Source organism: Carassius carassius, chromosome 27 (assembly GCF_963082965.1).
Source record: "Carassius carassius chromosome 27, fCarCar2.1, whole genome shotgun sequence".
NCBI lineage: Eukaryota > Metazoa > Chordata > Actinopteri > Cypriniformes > Cyprinidae > Carassius > Carassius carassius.
In genome coordinates, this window is record NC_081781.1 from 8,664,321 (window position 1) to 8,691,269 (window position 26,949).

The 26,949-nt window shown below is 35.3% G+C and overlaps 2 protein-coding genes across 2 annotated transcripts; both read right to left on the reverse strand.

Moving 5' to 3' along the window:
• Positions 1-517: 517 nt before the first annotated feature.
• Positions 518-1,860, reverse strand: LOC132106626 (splicing factor 3B subunit 6-like). The gene is made up of 4 exons (XM_059512497.1): positions 1,679-1,860; positions 1,269-1,387; positions 1,022-1,160; positions 518-697 (listed from the first exon to the last, which is right to left on the reverse strand). Exons 1-4 carry the CDS (start codon positions 1,706-1,708, stop codon positions 608-610), a joined length of 378 nt encoding a protein of 125 aa, XP_059368480.1. The 5' UTR covers positions 1,709-1,860; the 3' UTR covers positions 518-607.
• Positions 1,861-2,833: 973 nt separating this feature from the next.
• Positions 2,834-26,635, reverse strand: LOC132106625 (visinin-like protein 1). Its single transcript, XM_059512496.1, has 4 exons — positions 26,314-26,635; positions 20,178-20,344; positions 4,941-5,156; positions 2,834-4,489 (listed from the first exon to the last, which is right to left on the reverse strand). The coding sequence occupies exons 2-4, from the start codon at positions 20,337-20,339 to the stop codon at positions 4,292-4,294; spliced, it is 576 nt and encodes a 191-aa protein (XP_059368479.1). The 5' UTR covers positions 20,340-20,344; positions 26,314-26,635; the 3' UTR covers positions 2,834-4,291.
• Positions 26,636-26,949: the final 314 nt, after the last annotated feature.

The following is a 26,949-nucleotide window of genomic DNA, read 5'->3' on the forward strand; positions in this document are numbered from 1 at the left end:
GTTAATTATTAACTATAAAATGGAGGTGTTAAAATCAAATAAATTTCAGCTATAATATATAGGGTTACATTAATCAAGCAGTTTTTTTTACTCTAAAACAAGTTCAATGTTACTGGATAACAAAATCATATTAATGCAGTTATTTAAAAAAAAAAAAATTTGCAAATGGTCTGTCTTTTAAAAAAAGTAATATGCAATACATGCACTTATCTACAATATAATTTTGATCACCAATGAAATATGAATCCAAAATAAAATATATACCAATAAAATCATTAAGTATTTTAGTTTATAAAACCTAGCTGATTATAACTAGTTTTCATGTATATTATAATAAGCAAACAAGACACCAGGCAGTTATATTAAAAAAGAAAATCACTGATTTAATAAAACAAATGCTGATGAACAAATGCTATTTTATTCAATATTAACAGAAAACTCAATGAAAAAGACATTAAGTCAATACACAAGACTTTAGGCCAAGTAATGAACACTGTTCAACAGGTATGTTTTGTAAAAAAAAATCTTTACTTAATGGGGTAAAGTGAAAAGGATATGGATGCGAGACAGAATAATAAAACAACGGAAATAATAAAAGAATTGTTGATTATTTCGGTGGGTCTGTGTTTATCCCATACTTTTCTTTGAGAAGTTTCAGCTGCTCTTCCTTTTTCTTTGTGTCCATTTTTTGGAAAGCCTTGAAAAAAAAAATCATTATAGAGTTAACAGAGTTTTGTATCACAATCAAAGTTAACATTAATAAAGCAACTGTTCAATCAAAAATTAATAGCTTGACAATAGTCACTGCTTTCATTGTATGAAAAAGAATGTATTGGACAAACTTGGATAATATGAATGAGAAATAAAATTATAAATGTTTAAAACTGAAATGCAGGAAATTACAGAATCTTAATTTTTGGTTAACTGCTTCTTTAACATACAATGAAACATTATGAAAACATTTTAATTTCACATAGGATAAAGTTAGTGTCCAAATCAAAGGCAAATCAGTTCAACTCACCCTGTTCGCATTATAGTACAATACAACTAAGTATCTGTTGCAGACGTTGAATCCAGAAAGGTGATCACAGGCATTTTTGGCATCAAATATGTCTTCATATACAACATAGGCTGTTCCTCTTGTTTCTGGTGTGTTCCCACTTAAACAATCAGAGAACAATTAGTTACTCAGCTTACAAAGAGATTCAGTCCATCAGTGTCCACTCTGGATAATAGAATGTAAATGTGAGAAATACACTGATACTCACACTCTGATTTGACGAATTGGCCCATACTTTCCAAAGATGTCATACATCTCCTCTCCTGTGATCTTGTATGGAAGGTTACGTATATACAATATTCTGTTCACCTCTGGAGGTAAACGAATCTGAAACATGCCAGCAAAGACAAATGTTAACATACACATACATAAAATGTTAATAGTTTCAGATTAGTAAAACACAAACCACGCAGCCATTTAAAGAATACATTTAATTATGAAAGAGGATTTAATGAATTCCAACACTGACGCAATTTGTCTGTCTTAGAGGTAAAAGTGATCATGTTTATACCAGGAAATCAACAATAAACATCGATATTTAATGTACTGATTAGCCATTTGAGCTGAACTCTATCAACATCACGATCATTTCAACTTTTGAACCAAACCTGGACTTACATTCGCTCGTTTAGCTGCTTGCATCGCCATGGCTGGATCTCTTTAGAGGAAACAATTCAAACTTTACGACGGCAACAACAACAACAACAAACCTTTACATGTAGAGATAAGTAACAGCTAGCACAAGCTAAGTAGCTGCCTCACTTCACAATGTTTGATGGCGCAGTGCGATGACGTTCTTCCGGGAGGGCTGCGGCCAGGTTCCTTTGAGGTGACGTCAAGCGACGATTCTACTGTTTCATTATAAAAATATTAGATAAAAAAAAAAAAAAAAAAAAAATATATATATATATATATGTATATATATATATATATATATATATATATATATATATATATATATATATATATATACATATACATATACATATATATACATATACATATATATATATATATATATATATATATATACATATACATATATAAACAATATACATTGTATATAATATACAATATACAATATAAGATTAACAAAATTGCTCTTTTTTCTTTTTTTGTTCCCTTTAAAAAACGGGGCATAATATTTACGTAATATTTTTTTGTCCTTGTAAGCAATTATTTTAAGTATATTTATTTGTTTATTAATCAAAATCTACTTTTGGTTTTTTAAATATGTTGTTTGGTTTCTATAGAGTGAATAATTAATAGGCTCACTTTACTATTATCCTTTTATTGCTCCTTGCCATCTCTAAACTATTTCTTCCCCAAGTAACTCAAAACCTCTTAAGACGATACACTTGTGCAGCCTTTTAATTTATTTTGTTATAGACTTCAATACATATTGCAGAGATTTATTTGACCCTCTAACTCTAGCACTCTCTATTCTAATTCTATTCTTTAAAAAATGTCCCTTTTAGACTTGCACTGTATTAATTTACTAACTGCTTTTTTTCCTAAAAAAAACACTAGCTTTTCTAATTATTGTATTCTATCTGTTTTCTTTGTTTTTATTATACAATTAACACAAACATTTTCCATTCTCTAATTAAAATGCTAGCTTTCACCTTCTTCCTTAAATTACAGTACAAGGAAATTTCTTCTTAAAAGTTAATGCAGACTATACATAACATTTACTCATCAGTCCTGAAATGTGCTGAGAAACAAATTATATTGTAATTGCAGGTAATACAACTCTGACACTGAGAAAAAAAATCCCATATACTCTTTTATTAGTTTAAACCACAACACAAGAAGTAGTGCAGCTATTGCATCAGGGGCACAATACATGCTACATGTACAAAATAACTTTTAAATTGGAAAAGTTCGCCATTGCATGAATTTGGTGCGGTGCCTACGTAAGTAAACATTACAATGACAAAGGTTATGCTTGTGTAAAGCTCTTGACACTGGCAGAATGTACTTTCAAATGAAGCACAGAAATGTGCTTCTTTAGAAATCGAGTTGGTGTTCAAAATGTGCAGTTGGTGCAAATGTCTGGATTTAAAACGTAATAACCTCAGGGCTAGCCTTTAAAACCCTCCGTTGGAGTTCTCCTGTAAGAGCAGCATGTAAAAAGTAGGAATAAATACAGTCTTAGACAATTTAGCTGTCAAGAACGAGTTTGAACTGGTAAATTTTTGAGTCAAAATCATTATTTTAATATCACTTTAACCCTAAAAATGATCTTCATTAATTCATTCCATGCTCAGGCCCCACATAAATCTGCACACTGATATGCAATTTATTACATTTGATGACATTCTGAAACTGCACAGCTTGTAGGTTTAATATGGGAATATTTTTTATGGCGTAATATTTCAACCATGAGAATGAATGTATGCTCTCCGACAGATTACATTCGGCCACAGTGAATCCCTCTCGTGTGATGTACATGCTAGACATAGAAGGTGTAGCCAACTAGTCTTTTCCCATCAATGCATCACAAATCTTTGTGAAACCAACAAATTATACATCTTATTCTATTTCACATCTCAAATGTTTCTTTTAAATAAGGCTTGTTATCATTCTTTATGCAGGATGCAAATGAGGGAAGTACTTTTAAGGCAAACCTAATGGCATGCGAATAAACTACATTTATATTCACCAACAGTACAAGCACATTTGAAGGGAAAAGTTCGATGGACATGAGCTTATCCTTTTTGTCCATCTAGACGATTGGGTAAATCCGTAACAGTTACGATTACCATAAGAATCAGTTCGGATGACATTACGCAGTATATGGTACACATAGCTAGCATCAGTACAATAAATAGTAGCTCGATTTAATACAGCACATCAGTGATGCGCAAGCTCCAGTGGATTAAGAAGGTACTTTGCACACTTTTCACATTTTGGCAGTTAATTTCGTAAACTCAATATATATGTATATTAATATTCATATAATTCTATTTGTGCATGGCATAGTCAGTGTGTGAGTACGCATTTGCAGTTTATGCACATATGTGTGAGTGAGAGCGTATTTGTGTGTGCAAATGTATTCGTATGTGAAATTCGTTAGCAAAGAACATTCTCATGCACACAAGTGTTTCAAACACATGAAGCGGATTCATTGAAAGGTAGTCCAAGCAATTTTTTTTTATCAGTGGAAATAGCTGCAAACTGAATGGAACATTAATCATTTGTGCAGTCCCTGGCTCTTTTCCTAGACGCTCATTTTTGCAGGTCACACTGCAGCAGTAATACAATGGACGGGTCACTCTTTGCTGCTTCTTTGAACTCTTCCAATGTGATCTGGTCATCGTTGTTCCTATCCATCTTACTGAAGATTTTGTCGACCCGCTGCTCGGGCGTCAGGCCGTCCTCATTCATCTTCATCATGATAACAGTTCCCACCATCTTGTAGATTGCCTTAAAGAGAAAAATAGAACAAGATGGGTTAATTAAAATTCTTAGAAGAGTCAAAGACACACTGAGCTGTGCTGCTTAATACAGGTGACTTTCCTCAAATCACAGTCCCTTTTTTGCCAACTCTCTTTCTGACCATGAGAGGGCGACCCACTCCATATATACAGTAGAACCACAGTTCTCAACTTCTAGGGAGGCCTCAAGATGACTTAAAATATGGCAAAACAGGGAATTTAAATAGGGGCGCTCAAAAAAGGTTGAGAACCACTGATATACAGAACTAATAAATAATATAGCTTATTCATGAAGACGGATTTTGAATGGAATTTTAATTAGTAAAAATGTAAGTAATAGCTAAAAGTTGAAATAATCCATAAAGAAGTGGATAAGAAGTCTTTTTAGTTATTTATTGCTTTGTATGCAAGTAAACAGGAGAACAGACTGAATCAAGTACCTCAATGATCTCAAGCATCTCAACTCGTGTGATTTTGCCGTCGCCGTCCAGGTCGTACATGTTAAAGGCCCAGTTGAGTTTCTGTTCGAAGCTGCCTCGTGATGTGATGGAAAGGGCACAGATGAACTCTCTGAAGTCAATGGTGCCGTCTCCATTCTTGTCGAAGGTTCTGAAAGCGTGCTGAGCAAACTTTGAGGCATCACCATAAGGGAAAAACTGAAAAAGAGGAAAACGATACAAAAAGTTCCTGAGCTTGATGCAAAGAAAGATAGAAAAGATAGGAAAGATACAAAACAAAATATATTAAAACTTTTATTCATCAAATCTTTATACTAAATTGATGAAAATTGACATTAAACACTTTTAAAATGTTACAAAAATGTGAAATAAATTTGGTTATTTTAAAGGGGTCATATGAAAGGCTAAAATGATAGAAAATGATGCATTTGAGAGAGACGGGGCATAGAGGACCTACAGTATTTGAAAAATTATGTGTTTTTTGAACATTAAAGCATGTCAACATATTCAGTTACACCAAATATACAAAATAATGATCTTTAAAAAAGCATGATATGACCCCTTTAATTTAGGGGGAAAAAGACGCATAACTGTTTCCACAAAAAACAGCAACTGCTTTCAACATTAATGCTTTGAACAGTAATGGCTATTGAAAATTCAGCTCTACCATGACAGGAATAAACAGCATTTTCAAATAAAAAATTATATTTTTTTATTGTAATAATATTTCACAATATTACTGTTTTCTATATTTTTGATCAAATATATGCAGCCTTGATGAGCATAAGAGACTTAAAACTTAAAAGACGCATTTGATCTGCATTTTTTTGAGCAGAGTTAAACGGTACTGCAAATTAGGAAAAGTTTAATGACTGTTATTACTGTTAGTCAGAAATGCTCATCTCTACATTTTCTGACATTAAAAACCTGCTTAATTTTAGTGCCTTTTCAAATATCACTTTGTTGCATCAAGCTAAAAACAGGAACTTCACAGATAGCACTATGAATGCATGAAATTTGAGTGTATGTATGTATGTATCTGTTAACTAAGACTATCAATGCCCAGCGCAGTGCCTGCCTCTTTGCAGAAGAGGGCTGCAATGCGGGCATGAGCAGTGTAATCTGTCTGTGCCACTACAAGAGCAACACACAGCTCCTCTTTGAAGGAGGTTATCATCCCCCTCCTAATGCTGTTACCCTCTCAATGACTGAGGGCAAAAATGATATTCACCTGTTCCCAGTGTAGTCCCAGCCAAACGCTAATTGTCACCTATTGTGCCCAAAACACCACTGATTTCCAATCTAATGAGCAACAGGGGGGGATAAAGGGGTTTTTATGCTGGCGCCAAGCTGCAGAGACTCAAATAAAGTGAAGATTTATAGGCACCATGGACAACACACATAATATATCATGTTTTATAAGCCAAAAAGCAATTTGCTAAATCACAAGAATGCCCATTTTGAGCAAAATCAATAGATGAGAATTGCTATTTTTTCACTAGATATCTGAGAAGCCAATGTAAAGGTTTTTAAACGTTATCTAACCTCACATTTGAGTGTACAGTTATTTGGCTGCTAAATATTACACGAAGGGAATCACTGGAGTGTGATGGCAGAGCTGAACTAAGCTAATAATAAATTCTGAGCACTCAGGAACAGATGCCACGCTCAAAGACTGGGAAATGAGACTCTCGTAGTTTTCACCAAATGAGAGAAAAGAGTGTGTGTGAGAGTGTGTGTGCCGCAAGGACGACAAAAAGCTGAAAACACCTTCATAACCAGGAGCAGACAAAGTTCTTCAAGCAAAATAATAAACCACCTAAATAATGTATATAAAAATGCAGAAAGGCTTGTGTGTTTAGGGATTGAGATAGATGACAGAACATGGCAGAAGTCAATGGAAAGTCCACATCATGGCATTATGTGTATTTCAGGGGTTCAAGAAGGTTAATGATGTAGTTGAATATTTAAAAATATTAACACGGCAAAATTGTTAGAACAATAGTACTTTCACCAGCTAAAAATGGTTTTAAGTCAGTAATTTCTATCTTTTGCTGTAGTGTGTCAAAAATGTCAGTTTATATTTCCAAACATTCATATTGCCATTAATTTTTGTTTGCACTAAGAGTCTGACAGCAGCCAGTGCTCCACATAGAGATCTGATCTCACCATCATCCAGTCTGTCTGGAATAACATGAAGAAACAGAACAAACTGAGACAGACAAATCCAGAAGAACTGTGACAATGTCTCCAAGATGTTTCAAGAGACCTACCTGCAATATATATATACTGTATATATATACTTTTTTCCATACGTTAATGGCTACCGTCAACAGTTTAGTTACTAACATTCTTAAAAATAGCTTCTTTTGTGTTTTACAGAAGAAAGAATTTCATACAGGTTCGGAACAAGAGGAGATTGAGTAAATGATGACAGAATTGATGACATTTTTGTGTGAACTATCCCTTTAACACCTCATGCAGTTTTTTGTTTCTTAAGTAAATTGATCTGGTTTTAAGGACTTTAAATACCGGAAGTTACTGCATGTTTAACTTTACTGAAAAACTAGATAAAAAAACTGACCAAATGAATATTTTTTCCCAGTGTAACCCAAACTTAACACAGTGGAATTAGATATATCCTATGCACATTGCAGATATACTTGAATGGACACCCCATAAACCCACTAGCTAAGGCTGATGGGACGGCAGCTGTCTCTGATCTCATCAGTACGGAGCACCGCACATGACATGCAAGAAAAAATAAATAAAATGTGCGCACGATTTACTAATCTGTTCCCTCGATGTACTAAAATGTGCACACAGTTACTATTTTGTTCCCTAGATTTGCTAAAACGTCCGCACAATTTACTAATTTGTTCTCTTGGATTATAAATCGTGTACACGATTAAGCAAATCGAGGGAACAAAATAGTAAATCGTGTGCACGATTTAGCCTACTTTTATTCCTGCATGCTATGTGCGAGGCTCTGTACATAAGAACTCAGCCAGCAAAAAATCAAACAATCGAACACAGCGCCACCCTGTGAAGATGCAGAGTGCTCTCATATATCAAAGAGTTCTCACACTGTCAAACTACTCCTGAAAGCAGAAGCCCTCTGGGGTAGCACAGGACCGGTCATAAGCCCCTGCCAGACTGGCACTGGGTAGAGAAAAGAGAGCTGAGACAGGAAGTAATGCACACTGTGATGTACCCTGCACACATGCAAAGTGATTCACTCATGGGGCTGGTCCTTCTGCTCCATATGGCCTTGCCCTACACCAAAGTAGAGGAGAGCAAAAGAAAACAAAGTGCAAGTCATGAAGAACTGGAGAGCTGCTGCTGTGCTGCGCGGACCCCTCCCTAAATTCTTCTGTGCAAATCTGGCAGGTTACGAAATGTTTTGTTATGTAAAAGAGAGTTTTTTTAATAACTATCTAGGGCATGGCTGGGAGAAATTCTCAACTTTCACATTACATTAGTATTCTTCTTTTTACTTTCTTTTGGATCCAAGAACCGAATATAGAAATAGATCTGCACATGTGTACTGTGTCAGAAGACATGCCTTCATGCGGGAATGCCACCTGATCAAGATCCAAGTATCTATTCTCTGATGGGTACCGTAAATAAAGGAGAAAAACAGTAATTTGCCATATTCAAGACATTGCAGAATATCAAATCAGCTTGTGTTTTTTTAAATTCTCATTTTATAGTAAACTGGTTTGTGATAAAGCAAACAAAAATCGTTGTATTTGTGAGTAATACACTTTATTTCAAAGTTTGGGGTCAGGATAATTTGTTTTGTAACAAAAAAATAAGAAAATAATACTTTCAGTCAGCAAGGCTGCATTAAGTTGATCAAAAGTGACAGTAAAGATGTGTACAGTGTTGACAAATATTTCCATTTCCATTTTTTTTATTAATCAAAAATCCTGGAAATAAGGCATCACAGTGTCCTCTAATATACTAAGCAGCACAACTGTTTTCAACATTGATAATAATTGAAATGTTACTTAAGCACCAAACCAGCATTTCTGAAGGATCATATGAAACTGAAGCCTGGGGCAATGGCAGCTGAAAATTCAGCTTTGCCATCACTGGTATAAATTACATTTTAAAATATTTTCAAATGAATAGTAATTTGAAATAGTAAAAAAAATTATATATAAAGATTTTTTTTTTTTGGAATATTACTGTGTTTACTGTGTTTTTGGAAACATGTAAAAAAAATAAAAAAAATACTATGACCCCAATCATAGTATAGCTTGACAGTTTACATTTCTATCCAGTTTTCCAGGATGGTTCAAACAGCAGTGGAATGAATGAAACAATGACTGTTTAACCTGAATTTAGCTTTACAGATGCTTTTAAAACACACTCAGTGCATAGTTTCCACTATTTGGCTAAAGAACAAGATAAAAACCAAATATACAGGAAAGAAAAATATTTGTTGTTAATAATTAAATTGATTAGCTTATAGATTTTTGATTAATAAAATTAAGAATACTATTAATATTAGTTTACCCAAATTTGAAAATTCTTTGATTAATTACTCACCCTCACGTCATTCCAAACCCGTAAGACCTTTATTCATCTTTGGAACTACCGAGCGACTAAAACATTCAAGGCCCAGAAAGTTAGTAAGGACATTGTTAAAACAGTCCATGTGAACATCACTGGTTCAACTTTAATTTTATGAAGCTGAAATTTTGAATAAAATTGTTATTTTTGCTTTCTTTGTGCACAAAAGGTATTCTCGTACAGCTTCATAAAATTACGGCTGAACCACTGATGTCACATGAACTAATTCTTTAACAGAATCAAACATTATTCTATTACTTATTAATGCTATTTAATTACCATTTATGAAACTACAATTACAGGTATTTATTAAGTATGTATATTACTGTAAAATTCAGTAAAATGTAGACAGTGTGCTTTTAATATATATTTAAACATTTGATTTTAAAGGGTCTGTCTGTATGTATTTATATTAATGATCAATCACTTAATTGTAATTATATATACAATTGTAATGCCTTATATATATATATATATATATATAGGACAAATTCCTTTGCATTATTAGTAATTAAAATTTAGTTTTTTGGAATTAAGACTGCAAAAAATTGTGACTTATTAATGGGCTAGAATTTTAACAACTTTCACTAATTGACTAGTCAACCATCATGATGCTTATAATGATTTTATTAGTATGCGTGATAACCGTGAGTCAAACCCATGAACTGTGGCATTGCTACCAATGTGCTCTACAGAAGGCAGCACTGCAGGGTAAAAGTGCGCACAGCAAGAAATACAGATTCAGATTCCTCTGCTTGCCATCAAGACATGCAACAAAAGCACATTCCTACAACATCTTAGTCACCATGCAAGCTGTCAACACTGTCATCACACATATAAACCTCCACAGTGAGCAAAGGAGAGACAGCTGTTGAGGGCTCAGCATGCAGTTCAAATCAACTGGCTTCAACAGCAGGGCTGACCTCAGCGGTGATAACACTAACCGGGTGGATGGTAATGCCATCCTGGAAGATGGAGCTGGAAGATTGCCATATCTCTCAGCATAACACACACACAAACACACCTACATGTGCTGTACAGTGGTCAACACAATCTGATGCCTACTAAAGAAACAGCTACAAGATTGTGGCAGCACTCATTTTGACAATCATAATCAATAAGCTATGTCTGATTATTTGAGCTGTTAAGTTCTTCATCAGAATACCTTTTGAAGATACCTGCAATGCGCACAGTCTCAACCCCTTGACTAATGCCAATTCTGAGTTCACCATTATACGTAAATATTAAGACCTCTTTAAAAAAGAACTGGACATTGATAAAGCATCAATTACTGCATAATGAAATACATCCAAAAATGTTCCAAATATTTTATTTGGTAAGGTCACACCGCTAATTTTGAAATGCCTTTTTCCAAGTGGTATAATCACGGTATCCACCAGTAGGGGGTAACGGTGCTTTGCTAACCATCCAGACATTAACCTTTTAAATGTCACAAACACTAAAAGTGTTCATTCACCCTTACCAAAAATATAAGTAAATAAAATACTTATATTTTATTTACTTATATTTTTACTTATATAGGGGGGAAGTATATTTTTACTTATATAGGGGGGAAGTCGTGGCCTAATGGTTAGAGAGTCGGACCTAATGGTTAGAGAGTCGGACTCCCAATCGAAAGGTTGTGAGTTCGAGTCCCAGGCCGGCAGGGATTGTGGGTGGGGGGAATGCATGTACAGCTCTCTCTCCACCTTCAATACCACGACTTAGGTGCCCTTGAGCAAGGCATCGAACCCCCAACTGCTCCCCGGGTGCCGCAGCATAAATGGCTGCCCACTGCTCCGGGTGTGTGTTCACAGTGTGTGTGTGTGTGTTCACTGCTCTGTGTGTGTGTTCACTGCTCTGTGTGTGTGCACTTCGGATGGGTTAAATGCAGAGCACAAATTCTGAGTATGGGTCACCATACTTGGCTGAATGTCACGTCACTTTCAATAAAATAAAATGACAATAACCATTGAATTGTAGTTTTTGTTACAGTCTCGTTTTAATATTGGTTATATACTATTAGGCCTATAATATTTATTAATATTTTGAATTAGATTTTTTATATTTCCAGTCATTTTGTTGTGCTTTTGCCATGTTTTATTAGTTTTATTATAATTTTTGTAATTTTAGTACTTCAAAATAAAATTTCAGTTAGTTTGCAAAGTAACATTGCTCATTTTCATTTAAGTTTTTTTTTAAGTGTTGTTCATCTTATGTTTATGTTTTATATTATTTTATCTGTCTTTCTGCAAAGGTACTGCAAAAATAATCACATTAAAAACACATCCACCACCTCCTCTGTCTTGGTCCAACTGCCTTGGTTTCGATAAAAAGGCCCGAATTCATGCCACTGGTTGACTGAGAAGTTCTCACGTCAGGCTTCAATGTTTTGAAAAGAATGTATTAATTACAGTTGACTTTAAACTAGTACACAAAAAATGACTGATAACAGCATACGCTGGCTGCACACTAAAATAAGTTTGTCTCTATACTGATCCTTTTTCAAGTATTTTTGCTAAACATATTTAACTTAAAGCAAAGATTTACCTTCTTAACATAAAAAAATTACTTCTCCTTTAAAGATTAAAAATGACCCACTTTGTCACAGGATATACAACCCAAGAAATGTACCAAGTAAATGAAATTACACATGACTGATTCTCATCCACTCCTCTATATGAGAACATTTTAAAAGCCTTTTTCTTCCTTTACAGCAAAGTGCTTCTCTTCAAGCCCATGAATCATGAATAAACAATGTCCTATAATTTATGCAACCTTTCCTTTCCCCCAACATACACAAGTTACTTCACGACAGGCCAAGGAAAGAATTCAAAAGGTGAATGCCACAACGACATGATATCATCCTCCTGCTGAGAAATGAGTGAAGTTAAAAATTATTCAGCAAAAGACAGCGTACCATCTGCACTAAATTTAAATTAGCATGCTAACGAGCATCGCTAAGCTCAGATATGGATTATGTAAACTGATGGTGGCATGCTGTTCTGGGTTTGGCCTGCTTTTACACTTGAGTTAGAGCTACAAAGCAAATTCAAGCTCCTCAGATCAACTGTACCTATTGAATTGCTAATAACTGTCTAATTAGCCTGGGAATGACTGAGTAGTACTTAGCCATTTCTGGGACATAATGCACATCCTTACATATCTATCTAGAGTCATTTCATGCAAATTATTAAATAAACTGTTTGAATATCTCCTATGATATTTTTTTTCTCTCTTTATGAAGTTTCAGGTTTGGGTCTCAAGGCTATGTTTGAATTGCCTGGGGAGGTTTGTTTCAGGGATTGGCATGGCAATTGCAATGTCATGTCTTACGATTCATGATACAGATTAACCCAGTGGTTTATATGGATTTCCTTAGTTACAATACAGTTGCACTGTATTATTTGATTAGTGTTCATGATGTGTGCAAGTAGTGCAACTTTGAAAATTTCATTTTCAACAGCCAGCAAATCTACAGTGACTGCAACATAATACATTTTACATAATTACATATTTTCAAAACCAACTAGTCACTGGGTTGCCTAAATAACTAGTAGATTATTTGTTCTTAAGGGAGCCCAGATTAAATGAGGCTAACAGTTAGGCAGAGTCCAATGAAATGGAGCACAATGAAGGGGCCTCGAGACACGGTTTAAATTTTTTCTTCTTATTTTTGTTTTTCATTTTCTACATTAATTTGATAAAAAGTGACAGTAGAGACTTTTTCAAATAAATGTTGTTCTTTGGAACTTGCTATACATCAAATAGTCATGTGTAATTTTGTATCCACAAAAATATCAAACAACACACTTTTTTACAACACTGATAATAATAAATATTTCTTGAGCACCAAATCAGCATGTTAGAATGATTTCTGAAAGATCATATGACTCTGAAGACTAGAATAACTGCTGCTGAAAATTCAGCTTTGCATCAAAGGAATAAATTCTGTTCTGAAATATTAATTAATTAATATTAATAAATAAAAAAACATTGTTTTCGCTGCCCTTTTGATTAAATAAATGCAGTCTGATGAGCATAAAAGATACACTATGTACTCTGTATATAACATATGTTTAACCCTCGCTTTTTTTAAAAATTCCATTAAGATAAAAAAAAGAAAAGTCACTCTTTAAGAGAAAAATTACATTCTTAGTTTGATTTTTGCCTCAGTGGTTTTGCTTCAATTTTAGATGGTAGCGCATTATCTGCAACCTTTAGGAACAATAAAATGTTTGTATATATCAAGTTTGGACCCTTATTAAAGTTCACGTTAATATAATGGCACTTCAAAATCTATTATTATTAGTGAGTTTTGCAATATACAACATACATATTAAAGGGATAGTTCACCTAAAAATTTAAATTCTCTCATTAATTACTCACCCTCGTGTTGTTCCAAAGCCGCAAGACCTTCTTCATTCATATTCAGAACATATATTAAGATATTTTTGATGAAATCCGAGAACTTTCTGATCCTGCATAGACAGCAATGCAACTACCATGTTCAAAGCCCAGAAATGTAGTAAGGACTTCGTTAAAATAGTCCATGTGACATCAGTGGTTCAAGGGTGAGTAATTAATGACAGATTTTTCAGGGGGAACTATCCTTTTAATAAACTGTATTATTATATAGCTGCATGCTACATTATTCCTGTGATCCAGTGCATCAGAGCAGCTCCAGATAGCCCTTAGGCCTAGGATTTCAACAAGCAGATAATAAGGTCTCAAAGGAATAAGAATAAGTTAACACAATATCCTGAGAAGGCGGGTTAGCACCACAAACTGAGTTGACTTCACTAACACAGGGGTCATGGATAATCACCCCCCCCCCCCCCCCCCCCTGATTGAATTATGTGGGCAATGTGCCCAAGGGATTATTGAGCTTGGCTAACACTAGCCTTCCATTACTACAACGGTCCCCAATAGCATTATGTAAACACTTTTTATTCCTAACTGTTCACTTTGGATCTGATTCTGAATGGGAAGAACAACAAGCAGTTCATTCATTTTCATGAATAGTCAGGGTTGATTTAAAGACCAATACAGAGTGCCGCTGCAATGCAATTTCGTTAATTCTCTCGAAATGACAGATTGATGACGTCTCTAAAAACGGCATTTCTTTTCAGTGCATTCAAACTTTTAATTTAAAGCTGAGGACTCAATAAGTTCGGCATTTGTAATGAGGGTTGAATCAATTGCACCCCATAACAGTTCTGCTTCAGTGACATTCCCATCAACAAACAAGGAAACAATCAATTCATGCAAATGTTTCTTGAGCTTGAGTTACACTATATTTGTTAATGGCTACTTTTTACACTCTGCGATTAATTTGCCCTTCGTAGACTGATTGCAGTGGAATGTTTGAGGTACAGGGTTGGTTAAGGTTGCATGTCCTGACCCCACTGGAAGTGACCTTTGAGCTGGCCAGAGCTGTGAGCGAGGAACTTAACCCTAGGTGAATATCAGATAGGAATCACAAGCCCCCTTCACATGTCCAGCCAATCAAAGCCCTCCTCTGAATAATGTATAATGCATTCTCATCCCATCTGACCATAGATCACAGGCAAGCACTGCACTCTGCTGGCAGGAGACATTGAGGTGACATTGAGAAGAGAAGAAATGGGCTGCTTTAGTAATCCGCCAGCTAATCAAGAGAAACATTAGAGCATTTTCCATCCATTCAGCCCTCGCACGTCACAGAAAGTCATATGAGGCAGACTGCAGTCAACACATGAACACATATGCTAGCCTTCCATTGATGATAAAGAAAAGCTTCTCAAACGGATGCAGTCTGTGTGAGCAAAAGTTGGGAGGGCAGGAGGGGTTAGAGCGCCAGACATTCTTATTCCACAAATCAGGATAAGTCAACATATAAAATAAAATAAAATAAAATAAAATATTTTTTAATGTTGTGCTGCCTAATACAGCAGTCTTAGACATACTGAAACAGTTATGTTTTCAGTTAATTAAACTAGGATGGCGGGTGAAGGTGCTTTCCACACATCTGGACATTGATGCCTTTCATAAATTGTCATGTATACCTGAAACCGAGTGCCACAACACAACTAGAAGTCTGTCATATAATACTGTGGTCATTAGACTTTGTTCTGTTGGTTTTAGGTTTTGGTTGGTTTTGACTGGCCCAATACAACAACAACACTGTCTCAGCCAATGGTGTGAGATTGGGGTGGGTATATCTGTTTGACTGACCAATGGAAAACAGGGGGTGTGTTCAGTTCGATTAATTATTTTTTGTAAATCAGTTTGGTGATGCTACAAAGGAGCAAAAAATACATATTTAACCTTAAAGTTACGTAAATGCAGTTAGTTATGTTTAAGTTGAATTTGCACTAATTAATTTAATTAATACAAATTTTCCACAACTGCAGAAACCTCAGACCCTGACACTGTTACACTATTGTTATGCACAATGACTCAAGAGTATCACTTCTGATATTATGTTCATTCTGAAAAATACTCTGTCATTATCTAAAATAAATAAAATTAATGAATTTTGAAAAAAATCCAATAATATTAAAGCCTTTTTAATGTGTGAGTCATACATACAACTATTCTTCTAAAAAGCCATTATTATGATGATAATTATTATTAAATACATCAATGTGAAAAAAATGTAGATTAATTGATAGCCTGAATAAACAATGATACTAGAAATATGAAGAAAAAATGCAACTGAATAATAAGGCTTGTTATCCTTGATAGGTCATCTTACAAGAACTGTGGATGGGGAATAAGATGGTGTCCTATCGATCGCAGGGAAGCAATTTGTCTCCTTATCCAAGACAACCTTTGTGTGACACCGGGGTCCTCCATCTTCTCCACAAAGCTATCATTAAACAAAATGGATACTTCAATATATCCAGAGTACATGGGTCATTCATTATTGCATTCCGACACAAAGGACAATCTCCCCCCGTCTGCTACTGTTCTTAAAGATACATGGACAGTTGTTCAGCCTCACTTGCCACTTCACTATCTGACATTAAGCATCCTTTTGGTTCGTTTCACTTTGTAGCTGCATGTAATCTGACTTTACAGCAAATACCATGAATACATTTTTGTTCAAACTTCCTCACACCAAAATCTACGAAAGAAGACAACTGGTGATGCCATGTAAAAAAAAAAAAAAAAAAAGAAGAATCAAAATGCCTCTCTTTTAGGTCTATATTTGACAAAAACCTAATTAAACACAAGAAGGGAGGAAAAATTCCCATAAACCAATTAAAGTTACATGCTATTTAAAGTGATGTCTTCTTTGTGCAAGAAATGAAGCACTAGAAACTCTAGAAGCCTGCTTTGATTTATCTGGTATCTTTGTACACACAAAACAAGTGCAAAAAAGAAGTGGGTCCAGACAGCCTATGCATGTTTGCTCAGCGTGGGAAAATGAAAGTGTACTAATTTTAGAAAATCTGCTGGTTGTGACTGCAACTGGAAGTCAACTTCAAGGATGTGCCTGCTGTAACAGACGATGTGTGTGTGTATGTGTATGTGTGTGTTTGACTGTGTGGTTTATCGAAACAAGGCGGCAGTGACAGACAAACATAAAATAACTTCCAGAACCCCATCAAATGTCTTGATAAGCAGTTTTTTTTTCTACTTGTATTGATATAGTTTTTTCATAATACGAGGATGTTTGGTGGAAAATTGCAAGAATTGGCCTGTTATTTTAAAATTGTGATTATTTCGTCGCTTTTTTCTGATAGAATCACAAATAAAACTAAAAATGAATTAAAATGCATGATTAAAAAACATTATTACAATTAAATTCAAGTAACAAGTATTATCATATTAAAATTACACAAATAATTATTAATGAATCGGTTAACTGAATAATTAAATTTGGCTCATTTTCTGGAAAACAAATATTTGTTGTTAACACTTTACAATAAGCTCCCATTAGTTAACATTAATTATTGTATTAACAAGCAGTGCATTTGTGACACTTATTAATCTTTGTTAACACAACTGTTCATTTTTATTTTATGGTCCATTAAATAATATTAACAGATACAACATTTGCTTTAAAAAAAAATTACTATATAAAACTTTGAAAATAACATTAAGATTAATAAATGCTTTAGGAGTATTTTTCATTGTTAGTAACTAATGTTAACAAATGGAATCTCACTGCTAAATGAGACTAAACAGAATTTTGCATATAGTTGGCTTTGAATATTAGACCTTGAATAAAAAAAAAAAAGGATTAACACATTCAACTGATGAAACCTTCAAATTACTATCCATCAAATCAAAGAAATCTTCACATTTACCCAGAATTTGACTTTAAGATGTCCAGCCACATCATTGTCTATGCCACACCAGAGCTGCAAACCAGACCTGTGAGATCAGATCAGTGCCGATGTTCGCTCCACCAAAGCTCTTCGTTTGGCCACAACATGAAGCTCTGAGCTGGCTGGTGAGGGTGATGTAACAAACTGGTGTCAAACAGGAGCAAGCTGGAATCCTCTGGTAAAGATAATGTCCCCTGCATTCCCCCGTCCCCTTCTTCTCGAGAGATTTACTGTCACATGTTTGTGTCCTGCCAACCACCTCATCACCGTGTATGTCATCTCTTTAACGCAGCATTTAAGTGCTTCAGTCAGCACAAACCTAAAGTCCATAACACAGCACCTCATCACTGTTGTCACAGTATTAACATCTGAAAGCGTAGCAAAACAATCAAACACCAGCAGTAGACAAAGGGATCACTTTACTGACACCATGTACAGCCTTCACCTCTGGATACTACTGGCAGATTAATCACAGAGGCACTGCATCCTTAAGGTTAATAATTTCCCAAATATTCTAGTTAGTGTGGCACTGCTGGAGTCTGAAGGGATATGCACTGAGGTGTTTTACCATGGAGTAAAATGATAAGAACACCATGTGAACTTTGATAAATAAGGTCTCTTTCAATAGCCAGCTTTTTTTTACAACTCCACGTTCCATTCCATTAATTAAAATTTTCTGTAAATTCACCCGTATCAATACATAAGGCAGTGTAATTTTATTCCAGTTTATAATCTGTCCTGATATTTTCTGTAGGTCTATTGTTTAAGATGCATTTGTTATCAACAGGTGGATTTATGTGATCAACACCATCTGACCCCAAAGACGATTACTGTACAAACTGTATCAAATATCTGCAGATAATACAGCGAGCTTTTTTTTTTATCCATAGAACTGATCTCATCCCCAGTCTAGTATGGCAACCTATTATTGAAAAGTCATGAATCATTGAAAAGATGCTAAATTTAGCAACCAATATGGCTTCCACAAAAACAGAACGAAAGACAATGCCAGCAGCCTCCTAAGCTTTGCCCATGCATACAAATCATGCTAATTTCTGAGCTCAAATTATTACCTCTATAACTCTATATAGAGGAGCTCAGATTATTGCCTCAACATTTATAGAAAAACTATACCAGTACAAAGATAGCATCTCAAATACTTTAAACCTGATAAGTGGTAAGGAAAAAAAAATTTTCCACAAATAAATTTAGCAAAAAGATTCTAAATAAAATATCTGAAAACACACACATATTGGTTCATGCTCATATTGTAAGTAAGTAAGTAAATAAATAAATAAATAAACATTAGGGGCAGCTGTGGCCTAATGGTGAAGGTTTCTGGTTTGAGTCTCAGTGCTGGCAGGAGTTGTAGGTGGGAGGGAGTGAATGAACAGCGCTCTCTTCCACCCTCAATACCCATAAGTCAAAAATTAACAGTAATTCTGCATCGTTTATAAAAATAAATAAATATGTAAATTTAAAAACACTTAAGCCACATTAGTTAAATTAAAAAGCAAGTAGGATGATTCATCACTGACCAATCACAAAACACCTCGTCCCAGTATTGCTATGCCTCAAGCAGTGTAAGTGTCAGCGCGCACACACAAAAAATCATTCAATCCAGTCCGCATGAACTCAGCCCTGCTAATGTGAGGCCATCCATTTCCTCTCCTTTGGATTTTAATAAAACTATCTCATTAATATCCTTTAGCTGTAAAACCAGCCATCCCTGATCACTAAAAGACTTGGCCTATAGCGGGGTTCTGTTATTTATTTTAATTTCAAGCCAATCTGAAAACATTGCGGTCTCTGAGCAGAGCTGTGAGATGTGTGGTTATTTACTTTGGCTGTTAGTAGAACTGATCTTTCATAATGCCTTTACATAATTCATATTCATATTATGCAGCAGGTAGTGTCATGTTATAATTGGATCTGCAAGGCTGTACAGTAGATACACTCAGCAGACAAAGTGTAATCGGCAGCAAAATGTTTCCTTGCCAGACAGTCAAAACTATAATATATATCCTCACAAATCTAAATGACTGAACTACTAAAGAGAGCAAACCCATTATTACAGCAACTGTCCGTGCTTGACATGCCATAAAGAAGCCAGCCGTATGAATAGCCAGCTAGACCTGGAAATCTGAGTGGTGCCAGTTATACATTATACATCAGACTATCCAGCTGAATGACTCAGAGGGCTCTTCCAGTCACTTGTAAATCACATGGCACATCTGATGCACTCCTCAGTGACCTCTTCAGTCTGGAGCAAGACCAACGAAAAGGCAGTGTATCACAGAACAACTAGCATCCCTACCTTAACATACAGCTGCTGGAACTCATCCAGGTTGAGTCGGCCACTGGGGCAATCCTTCAGGAAGCCTTTGTACCACTGTTTGAGTTCATGTTCATTAAATTCTGTGTTCTTCACCAGGTCCTCCATTACCTCAGGGGTCAGCTTGCTGTTCTGTTTCCCCATGGTGTCTGCAAGGCACAGAAATCAAAATAGCTGTGATCTCACTCTGCCTGAAGCTGTAGTTCATTTTAACTGCGGGAACTGTATAAACTGTATAAACGTTGCTCTACAAAACTGAGGCCATTTACAGTATGTCCCTCCCATAAACTACCATTTGGAAAGTTTCTTATGATGACCAAAGCCCAATTTGGAGGGTAATTGTTTCTCATATGGACGTCAGTCCATATTTACATATCACCTAAGTGACAAAACTCATGGATTCGGATGGCAATTTATTCACAGTGGAGGATCGAGTTCTGTGATCCTACAAACCTAGGAATGCGCTGCTCACGTGGCAATTTACATGATTGTCTAATGTAACTAAAATTAATTTTATTCACAAATGTATTATTATTATTGTGTAAAATGTATTTAAAAATAATACTTTCCAGCATTTCAGTAATAAATATGTATGCAAATTACACCGAAGTACAACAGTTACTGTACGGTGTTCTGGAGTGTTCAGAAAGGGTTTAAACACTGAATTTTGAATCGATTTCTTCTCGTAAACTCAGAGATATGGATTCGGACAGCAATTAAATTATCACACAACCTTGGTGTTTGTCAAAAAACAGTAGGTAATTCGGCTGGGGAATTTTACGGGGGTAGTGAGAGAAAAACACAGACATCCTGTATTCGGATGGCAATTAAATCACTAACTACCCCCAGTACATGGTGAAAATCACTTACATCCCCGTGAGAAACAATTACCGTCCGAATAGGGCTAAAGTTAAATTTTCAGCATCATTACTCCAGTCTTCTGTTACACGTGATCTTTTAGAAAGCATTCTAACATACTGATTTGGTGCTCAAAAACATTTCTTATTATCAATGTTGAAAACAGTTGTGCTATTTAATATTTTTATGGAAACTGTGATACTTTTCTCAGGATTCTTTAATGAATTTAAATGCCAAAAGAACAGTATTTTTAGTGGCACTTTTGATTAGTTTAAACTAGGGTTGCAAAAAGGTGAAAAATTTCGGCATTTTCTGGTAATTTTGGGGACATTTTCCACCCTTTTGCAAACCCTAGTTTAAACCGTCCTTACTGTATAAATTATACATTTCTCTCAAAAATACAAAACATTATCTGACCCCAAAATTTGGTATAAATATAAACACTTCTGTATTCAAAAACCCAGACGGAACATTTAAAACCCTGCAAAACTCACATTCACGTCCCACATCATAATCACCTACAAAATCAAACATGAAAAGGAACCCGTTTCACCATACATTCGTTTAAATAAGTTCCAAATCAAGAAGGCATTCTTTTATAGTTAAGTCTGGATTCAAGGTTTCTTCTTTATCTTAAATCGCCTATGGAGTAACAGTTACAGTTTATATATACTTTAAATGTGCAACACAAATTGAACTGAAATTGAGAAAATGGAATATTAAGCTAAGTGCACCAATACTGATATACTAAAGGTGCATTGCAAGCGGGAATACTCATTTCATAATTAATATCATGGCTAAAATAAATCTAAGCAAGCCTGGCAGAATATGATGGCTTGAGTGAGTCATTGTGGATTATATCATTCCATGCTAGCTGATTACATTTAAAGGAGGCTTAAATCAGTGGGACAAACAGTGCAGTGTTTTTCTTGAAAGATCCCATCATTTTCATTAACACAAAGCCATTCATACAGTTGTCTTAGCACAGGGAAAATGAAAAAGCGCCTAGACAGTATTCCAGAATAGACTGTCAGTAAATATTATCTCACTAGGCATGAGAAGTTTCTCATAAGAAATCCCCTATTTCAGCTTATAATTATTATTATAAATTTGTCTGTCCCTTTGGAGGACGAGCAGTGTTTTATCCTGCCCACATCCTTATAAGAGCGGCCCCTAGCATCTTTCCCCCAGATGGCTGTCACACACAGTGTGTATGTTACTGTCAGGGAAATGGGTTAATTAAACAAAGCATCATACGCATCATTACCAAAAGATCACCACATCACAAGCTTCAATGTGACATTTAAATATTTTTACAAATTAAAAAAGCCCATCCTTCTGTTACATTAATAAAGGTTACAATGAAAGCAGAAAGAGAGATGGAAGGCATGGCAACAGTGCTGCGGATGAAATGTTGATTAATTCTGCTGCTTTTTAATTTCTTCACTGCTACTAAATCATAGAGATGAGCTCTCATCACATTCATAGAGGCTCACATAAACACTCGATGAGAACGTTGTGCTTCAAAGTTCATTACAATAAATTTTCAGTCTGAGACTGACAAACGAGCAGCGATGCTGACGATAATGAGTACTAATTTAGTTTCCCACACAACTGCGTTTTATTTTCAATCAAATGGCTGAGTAAAAGACACACATTGACTGTTCTCTAAAGGCAGGAATGCAGAAAATACTTAAAAAAAAACATTAACATGTTAACCAGGTGAAAATAAGGCAGGAGCATAACCTGTCTTAGGGTTATAACCCAAGCTGAAGACTGCATTGGAGGCCCAAGTCCTTGGGGAATACCTCTCTTTATAAGGGATCCACCCAGGAGAAAAAAATCACAGCATAGCAAATTCAGAGAGCTAAAAACAGCTGCCCTGAAACAGACTATGAGTCAGCAATAATGCATTGCTGTATAGCTTGTTCCCATTCTGTGAGTGTGATTTATGATCCCAAACTAATTAAATGATCAGGATCATTCCTAATTGAATCCTCATCCAGCTGATGCCTCGAATGTCAAAGATTTACATGATTTCTGCCCAGCCACAAAACTGAAGGTTCAAATGATCCAATAATTGGTCAACAGGATTTGGTGGAAACGTTTGGTTCTCTTAATATCGCTGATTTACAGTATTTCTAACAGTTGAGGATTGAATAGCTTACTCATAAATTAAAATTCAATCATCATTTACTGATGTTATGTGAACATGATTTTCTTCTAAAACTTCAATCGCACACAAAGCTATCTTTTGGGATTTTCCCCCTTTTTGGTGTTTTACAGCCCCTGGTCACATTTATATTTTCATAGTATAGAAAAGAACACGTCAAAACGGTTTTCTTTTGTCGTTCAATTGAAGAAAAATTCATGTTTGAAATAATGACAGAATGTTCATTGTTAAGGCATAGTTCACTCAAAATAAAAAAACTTCTGTCATTTTTACACACTCTCATGTTGTTTCAAACCTATATAACCTTCTCTTTTTTCTGTGTAACATAAAAGAGGATATTTTAAGACAGTTTATTCATAAAATGGAGGTCAATGAAATGGTAACCAAAATTATTTGGATGGCAAATTATCTTTGTTTTGTTTTACACCAGAAATACAATTATTTAGATTCACTCAACTCACTATTCAATTCGATTCACAATTTTTATTTCACGATTCGATTCACGATTTTTAAAAAAAAAAAGAGATTCAAGACAAATTATTAATTAAATGTGTCCTTTTATTATTGGTTGGACAAATTGTGTAATTGATTGTATAATTTCAAGCAAAAAAAGAATGGTTTGACTTCAGTTTTGTAAAACTATACATACAATTTTTTGTATATTTTGTAAATTTGTTTCCTTGTTTTCCACTGTAAACCAAGCAGCACTGCACTTATGAACTTTAATATGCATTACACAGAGGCAAGATGAAAATAAAAAAATACTATCTAAACTTTTCTAAAGACAGTAAGTTCCCCTTCATACATTCAAATACACTCCTACCCCTAATTGAATTGTGATTTGTTTTGCACCTCAACTTATTTGAATCGATTTTCAACCGGCTCACAGTTAATCGTTACATCCCTAGGTTTGAAGCAACATGAGGGTGAGCAAATGTTGACAGAACAATCATTCTTGGGTGAACTATCCCTTTAAATTTAGACGCCCATCCAAAGCTAAGCTATCCAAATTGTAATTTACTTTGAGTAAACTCTCCAGAGAGGAATTTCAATGTACTTTAGCAACTACAGAAATTACAAATGCAACACTAATTTCCAATTCCTACTGTTAAATCTTTTAAAGAGCACTCTAGCGAACAGTTTTACGAGGATGCATGAGAATCTTTTGTCTCAGTGCTGTGAAAACTGCCCAAAACTAAGACTCATTTCAAAACCTTAAAAAAAAAAAAAAACTATTCCAACGTTTAGGATTTAATTTGCCCTGTATATATAACAATAAGATGCAAAAATGAGATATTGCTACTTGTTGCATAATTCTAGACAAACAAAAAATGTGGTGTAAGATTGAACAATAAGGTGCATTTGATCTACTGTTACTGTTGTTGAAAAGAATTGGTCACTGCAGGCTATAAAAGGAACCGAAGAGCCTGTCTACCTAAAAAAGCAATAGTTCACTCCATTTTCAATTTAGGCTGCATCAGTGCTATTTCTGCTGCAACAGGAGAGCAGAGAGAATTCTCTGTCCCCTGTGACTATACTGCACAGGTTGAATCGATCTCTTAGATTTTGCCTTTTCATGCGACATTGCTGTAATGCAGATGGATTAAACTGATCTTTAGCATACACAAGGACTAGCAGTGGTTCATCCAAAGTAGCAGCGGCACGGTGGAGCACACAGCATATTCTGATTTACTATGTGTATATGTTGAGATCATCTTATATTTGCGCTATAAAAAATGCTGTATGATCAACACAACAATGCGTTATGTTGTGCAAGCATTTGTGTCATCTAAGAACCGACTAGCAGGCATTATGATGACTATGCAAACTGAGCCCTGTCCAGAGATCAAAAGGCGTTTTAAACCCTGAGTCGACTCATCACAACAGTGTTCCCATCCACACAAGCCTGACAGATTATATCACATGTGAATTTAGCCAGCCAAATGATTTAGCACGTAGCTTATTCAGACAGTCACTTTATATAACAAACATTTCAATTATTTCATTATTTTACAGTATGACCTTGAGAGTGTAAGATTGTAGGTAATTGATTATAGGAGATACATTCTTAAAACGTAACTATGCTGTCATTTCTGCTCTATCACCCTTGTACATATGCATAGATTCTGCAGCATATAAGAAGCTGTATTAGCAGTGAGGACAGTTGATCAAGTAATTTACAATTTTTAACTATAAAAAAGCAATATAACAGCATTATGATATCCTCCTAATAGAAAAATCCCGAAGTAATCTTGTTGGAATTTCTAGCTGGTGATATTAATGGGAAACTAATATAGAATTCCATCATAACATGAAACAAAAACTAGATATTTAGAACAAACAGTACAATTGCCTCTGTAGGACGTCAAAATTAATTTAAAGGAAATGTTGAAATGTTCAGGATTTCAAAGCTCCAGGTATTCTTTAACTACAGAAGCAAAACACAATACAAGGAGCATTCGGTTTATGACATAATAAAGAAATGACCTAAGAATCAAAGAATGATTTTATTTGAATTTTAAGATTCTGTATTCTATTAGAATCCTTTCGGGTTGGTTTGGAAATTACAATACAATTCCAAAAAGAATCCAGTTCACATTCATTCACTTTTTTGACTCAATAATCTGTCAAAAGCACAAAATAAATTATATGTACCAACCTGCGCGGCCAAATACATTTCTCACCTATCCCTAGAATGACACACAGTAGATAGCCACGTAAGACACACAACTGTTTCAGACCTGTACACCTGGGGCCATTGTCAACAAATGTCCATTTATTTGACCTCAACTTTACTACTGTGTCCTCTGGTAACACTCTGGGTGTTTTTAACTCATAATGACATTTGTATAATCCCCACACGGAGATCCATATATTGCTCACAGTCAATGAAGTCGATTAAAAGGGTGAGGGGTTTGTCTATACAAAAGTATTCATAATTATACACATTTCATCTTCTGAGATTTATCAGAGCATTGCAAGGCTACAGGTAGGCTAGATGAACCAGCTCAACCATCGTCATGTCAATCAATAACGACTTTCTAAAGGTTTCTTATTCCAGCGAAAACACAGTCATGAGGGACTTACCGATACGGAGAGGCAAAGGGAGGTTTGACGATTCCTGCTTCGGGCGACTGTAAAAGATAAACGCGATGAAAGTGCTCACTTATCGGCTGACAGCTGCGGTGAGGTTTCTTTGGGGTGAAAGGGAGAGACGCAGCGATTACTGCAGCGAGGACAGTCCACGCGCAGCGCTCGAGGTGATGTGACGCTACAGATATACAATAGAGCTCAGCGTCGGTCTGTGTTTATCACCACCAACCTATCTCGTGTTTTCACAGTGCTCCGCGAGCTCTGCTGTGGTGTGTGCTCTTTTGAGTGTGCGAAAATTGTGCCTCTTCTCGCTCTGACCGAACTCGGATAGAGCAATGATAGAAAATGACATCAGCAAGTCAGCTACATGTGAAAGTCTTTGAGATTACTTGTATATTCGAAATAAAAGGTATGGTTATGTGTGAATGTACTAAAAACAGAAAAGTTTTTCCTTGGCATTTTTTAAATGCTTTGCATAAAGACAACATCGTTGTCAAAACACTTTCCTGTTCACACAGATTTGCGAAAATGACAAAAAAACACTGCATTAGGCCTATAGGCCTACATGCCAGGCCACTATAGAAATTTTACTTTGTAAAGAAACTCACGTGAACACGTAGTACAAATTAA

Bases quoted from the DNA above. Each gene is read 5' to 3' on its own strand.
- LOC132106626 (XM_059512497.1), bottom strand. From the start codon at position 1,708: ATGGCGATGCAAGCAGCTAAACGAGCGAAT. The intron at 1,161-1,268 runs GTGAGTATCAGT...TGATTGTTTAAG, and splicing joins CCAATTCGTCAAATCAGAGT to TGGGAACACACCAGAAACAA. The intron at 698-1,021 runs GTGAGTTGAACT...TTTTTTTTCAAG, and splicing joins TGTACTATAATGCGAACAGG to GCTTTCCAAAAAATGGACAC.
- LOC132106625 (XM_059512496.1), bottom strand. From the start codon at position 20,339: ATGGGGAAACAGAACAGCAAGCTGACCCCTGAGGTAATGGAGGACCTG. The intron at 5,157-20,177 runs GTAGGGATGCTA...CCTCTTTTTCAG, and splicing joins TCCAGCAGCTGTATGTTAAG to TTTTTCCCTTATGGTGATGC. The intron at 4,490-4,940 runs GTACTTGATTCA...TTTCTCTTTAAG, and splicing joins AGATGCTTGAGATCATTGAG to GCAATCTACAAGATGGTGGG.